This window comes from Chenopodium album, chromosome 9 (genome assembly GCF_948465745.1).
Source record: "Chenopodium album chromosome 9, dcCheAlbu1.1, whole genome shotgun sequence".
Taxonomy (NCBI): domain Eukaryota; kingdom Viridiplantae; phylum Streptophyta; class Magnoliopsida; order Caryophyllales; family Amaranthaceae; genus Chenopodium; species Chenopodium album.
The window spans coordinates 24,831,300-24,836,496 of NC_137842.1; the positions used below are offsets into that span (position 1 = coordinate 24,831,300).

Genomic DNA, 5,197 nt, shown 5'->3' on the forward strand with positions numbered 1-5,197 from the left:
TTGATGAAAAGGGTGTGTGCATTACTTAGAAAGTGGAGTATGAGTGGAAGCCTATAATCTTCAAGGTTTGTCATAGTGTGGGGCATGAGGATGCTCAATGTCCTAATCACAAAGTGAGAGCAAAGAAACAGCATAGGCAACCACCTAAGCAAATGTGGAGACCAGTTCAGAAGACTAGCTCTACTCAGCAACAAACTAATGTTGTGAGGGGGAGCAGGACAGCTGATGTGTTTGATGCTGTTAAACAAGATCCATTGTTTGAGGCTCCCATATTGTTACAGCCAGGTGTTGTCTTGGTTGGTGGTAGTGGTAATAGATTTAGGGTATTGGAGGAAGGGGGATGCTCTTAACTGTTCAATGGATAGTGTGGGGTTTTGGAATGTTAGGGGCCTAAATATGCCTAGCAAGTTATGTGATGTTTTGTGGTTCATAAGACATCATAATATTGGGTTGTTTGGGCTTCTTGAAACTAGAGTGAAGGATAGGAATTTTGGTATGGTATTTGATAAAGTTGGTGGTGATTGGTCTGTTTGTTCTAATTATAGTAAGCATAAAAATGGTAGAATTTGGGTGATTTGGTTGTCTCAAATATTTGAGGTGATGGTGATCAAGGTTGAGGTGTAGTTAGTTCACTGTAAAGTAGTTCATAAGGCTACTGGTATTCAGTTTGAGGTTACTTTTGTGTATGGCTTGAATGAAGCTGTGCAAAGGGAAGAGCTATGGGATCAGCTAAAGATGCTTGCTGGTGTTGTTTATAGTCCTTGGCTTATTGGTGGAGATTTTAACAATGTTCTTAATCTTAGTTATAGGGTGGGCTCTAATGTAACTCTTGCTGAAGTTGAGCCATTTAGACAGTGTTTGAGGGATGCCCAGCTTTTTGACTGGAAAACTAGGGGTATGTTCTATACTTGGAATAATAAGCAAGGTGGGATTGATAGAGTGAGCACTAGAATTGATAGAGTTCTGGTGAATAATGCTTGTTTGGATGAGTTTCCTAATCTGCAAGCCACTTTTTTCCCTGAGGGTCTTATGGATCATTGTCCATGTGTTTTTCAGCTGTTTGATGGTGGTATGTAGTTGAAAAAACCTTTCAGGTTCTTTAATATGTGGATTGATGCTCCTGGTTTTTTGGATGCTGTAAATGAAGCTTGGGCTATTGGGGTCCAGGGAACTGATATGTTTCAATTGGTTAGGAGGTTAACTGAAACCAAAAAGAAACTTAAGAGCATTAACCTGACTAGATTCACTTGTGTTGAGACCGATGATGCTATTGCTGAGAAGAAGCTGTTAGATATACAGTCTCAGTTGCAGAGTGACCCTAGGGATGATGAGTTAATTTTGCAAGAGAAACTAGCAAGGGAGGAGTATACTCAGGCTCATACTGCTAGGTATAAGTTTTTAAAGCAAAAAGCCAAGGTTCATTGGTTAAAAGATGGGGACATGAACTCTGCATTTTTTCATGCAATTCTAAGGAAAAGGAGAATTCAGAACAGTGTTTATTCTATTGTTTGTGAGGATGGGACTGTATTGGCTGAACCTAGGAAAGTTTTTGATGCTTTTCTGGACTATTATAAAGCTCTCCTAGGCAGTAGTGCTGATGCTACTGGTGAGGTGCATGATAGTGTTGTCCAGGAAGGGAAATGCTTGGGTGTTGAACAGTCAGATAGGTTATGCAGGAGTTTTAGTGAGAAAGATGTGAAAGAGGCGCTTTGGAGTATTGATGATAATAAAGCCCAAGGCCCTAATGGTTTTTCATGTAAATTTTTCAAGAGTACTTGGGATGTTACTGGTCAAGATGTCACTAAAGCTGTGCTGATTTTTTTTGCTGAGAGTAAGCTGCTGAAGCAAGTCAATGCCACTACTCTGACCCTGGTGCCTAAAGTTGATAATGCTAATAAAGTGACTCAGTTTAGGCCAATTGCTTGCTGTAATGTTGTTTGTAAGATCATTTCAAACCTCATTTGTGCAAGGAACAAGGAAGTGCTTCCTGATTTAGTTGATCCTTGCCAGGGTGGTTTTGTTGCTGGTAGATCCATTTTGGATAATATCTTGGTTTGTCAAGATATGCTTAAGGGTTACAGTAATAAGAGAATGCCTCCTAGGTGTACAGTTAAGGTGGATTTGAGGAAAGCTTATGATTCTATAAGTTGGAGCTTTATATGCTTGGGGCTTTGGGTTTTCCTGTAAAGTTTACTTATTCGATTATGGAGTGTGTTAGCACTCCTTTTTTCTATTTGATGTTAAATGGTGGTTTGCATGGTTTTTTTGCTGGGAAAAAAGGGATAAGACAAGGTGATCCTATGTCTCCCTTACTATTTGTGTTGGTCATGGAGTATTTGACTAGGATGTTAAATAAAATTGGGAAGATAAAGGGTTTCAAATACCATAAGAGATGTAAGAGCTTAGCTCTGAACCACCTTATCTTTGCTGATGATTTGATGCTGTTCTCTTATGGGGATTTGGATTCTCTTAAGCTGCTCCTCAAAGCTCTGAAGTCTTTTGAAAGAAGATCTGGGTTGCATGTTAACACTGATAAGACAACTGTGTATTTTGGTAATGTGCAGAATCAGACAAGGGATGTTATTTTGCAGCTGTATTGGTTAGTTGTTGGTAGTATGCCTTTTAAATATCTTGGAATTCCCTTGAATGACAAGTATTTAAGAGTCTCTGATTATGATGCTATAGTTGATAAGATGCTGAATAAGATTCAGTGTTGGAGTAGCAGGAATCTGTCTTATACTGCTAGAGCTACCTTGATAAATGCAGTGCTTATGAGCCTTCACACTTATTGGGCTCAGTGTTTGTTAATTCCTAAGACTGTGATGCTCAGGATTGTTCAACTTTGCAGAGCTTTTTTATTGGATGGCAAGGCTGTGTTGAGTAGAGCTCTTCCCTTGGCTTGGGATTGGGTGTGTAGACCTAAAAATGCTGGTGGTTTGGGGATTAGAAAATGTTTGCTGTGAAATAGGGCAGCTCTTGGTAGCTATGTGTGGAAGATTGCTAAGAACACTGAGTCTTTGTGGGTAAAATGGGTGCACTCAGTTTATCTAAAAGGGCAAGATTGGTGGCAGTATAGACCCAAGAAAAGTGCTGGATGGGGGTGGAAATTGATGTGTAAGGTAAAGGAGGAGCTAAAGGAAGGTTTTGCTAGTAATATGTGGCTTAGCAAACAGTATAAAATTGCAGACTATTATAAGTGGTTGCAGGGCAATTTGGATAAGGTTCCTTGGAGCAAGTGGGTTTGGAATAAGTTCAATGTTCCTAAGCACTCTTTTATAATTTGGTTGGCAATGTTAGGGAGGCTCAAGACTAGGGATAAGCTTTCAAGGTTTTGGGTTTGCTCTGATGATCTGTGTCTTCTATGTGGAGAAGAGACTGAAACTATTACCCATTTGTTTTTTGTCTGCAATTACATTAAGAAATGCTTGACTGGTGTTTGTAGTTGGCTGGGCATTGGTTTACAGCAGGATAATATTGGTGAGGCCTGGAAGAGCTGGAGGAATCTGGGGAAAAATAAGATTCAGAGCAATTTTTATATTGCCACTTTGAGTGCTGCTGTTTATAACATTTGGTTAGCCAAGAATCATGTGTTCTGGCAGCATGCTGTAATACATCCTAAGGTGCTGGTAAAAGCAATCAGAAGAGAAGTTAGTGGAAGAGCTCAGCAACTTATTGATGCTAGATGGAAGAAAGTAGACTGTAAATGGTTGTTTCAGCTTAGGCATATGCTCTAATTGTTGTTTTGTTTTTGTTTTGTTTCTTTGATGATAGTCTCCTTTTGGAGTTGTTTTTGTGTTGTTTCCTGAGTTCAGCTCCTCCTGTGCCCTTCCTAGAAGGTAGCAGGTTGTGTGTGGTTCTCAGAAGAGTTGCCTGTCTTTCCTCAGCTCCCTTCCTGTTGGTGGTTGAGGTTTTTCTAGGCTTCTAGAGGTTGGTTTGGGCCTTTGGCTCTTGTGCAGTTTTGGGTAGCCTTTCACAGGCTGTGTTTTTGTACATTTTGTAAAGCTTTTTATTGAGATTTATATAATTACTTACTTACCAAAAAAAAATTAAATGAATGCCAACCACATTCAAAGAAAGCTTTTAAAATCCAATGATAGCCAAACACAATAACACAAAGTTTTTTTAATTAAATGAAAGTTAAACACATTCAAACAAAGATTTTTAAATCATATGAAAGTCAAATGCATTCAACGAAGCTAATTGAATCAAATGTTGTCAAACATAAACAAACAAAACTTTTTGAATCCAATGAAAGTCAAACTCATTAAAACAAAGCTTTTGCATTAAATGAATGTTAAACACATTCAAACAAAACTTTTTAAATCGAAAGAAAGTCAAATGCAATCAATAACGCTTATTCAATCAAATGAAAGTCAAACACAATCAAACAAATCTTTTTGAATTGAATGAAAGTCAAACACAATCAAACAAATCTTTTTGAATTGAATGAAAGTCAAACACATTCAAACAAAACTTTTTTATTCAAATGAAAGCAAAACACATATAATTAAAGCTTTTTTAATCAAATGAAAGTTAAACACATTCAAACAAAGCTTATTAAATCGTATGTAAGTCAAATGCATTCAACGAAGCTAATTGATTCAAATGAATTCAAACATAATCTAAAAAAGCTTTTTGAATCCAATAAAAGTCAAACACATTTAAACAAAGCTATTTAAATCAAATGAAAGTCAAACACATTCAAAAAAAATATTTTTCATTCAAATGAAAGCCAAACACATTCAAAAAAAGCTTTTTGAATCGAAAGAAAGTCAAATGCATTCAACTAAGCTAATTCAATCAAATGAAAGTCAAACATAATCAAATAAAGCTTTTTGAATCAAATGAAACTTAAACACATTTAAAGAAAGCCTTTTGAATCAAATGAAAATCACAAATTTTCAAACGCAACTTTTTAAATCGAATGAAAGTCAAATGCATTTAATGAAGCGAACTCAACCAAATGAAAGTCAAACACATTAAAACAAAGCTTTTTAAATCAAATGAAAGTAAAACACATTCAAACAAAATCTTTTGAATCGAATGAAATGAAAGGAATGGTGTCCTTAGAACAAGTGTACTATTCCATTAGTGGGTTCAGAATTATTAGAAAGCTAATATATTCAGTGAGGTCAAGTGATCGGTATGCCTGGGTGGAGGCCGCTTCCGATCAGTAATATGAATGAATAATTAATAT

General features: G+C 36.8%; 1 protein-coding gene across 1 annotated transcript; it reads left to right on the forward strand.

Moving 5' to 3' along the window:
* The first annotated feature begins 357 nt into the window (after nucleotides 1-357).
* Nucleotides 358-1,077, forward strand: LOC145557541 (uncharacterized). Its single transcript, XM_081618716.1, has 2 exons — nucleotides 358-570; nucleotides 667-1,077. Exons 1-2 carry the CDS (start codon nucleotides 358-360, stop codon nucleotides 1,075-1,077), a joined length of 624 nt encoding a protein of 207 aa, XP_081474842.1.
* Nucleotides 1,078-5,197: the final 4,120 nt, after the last annotated feature.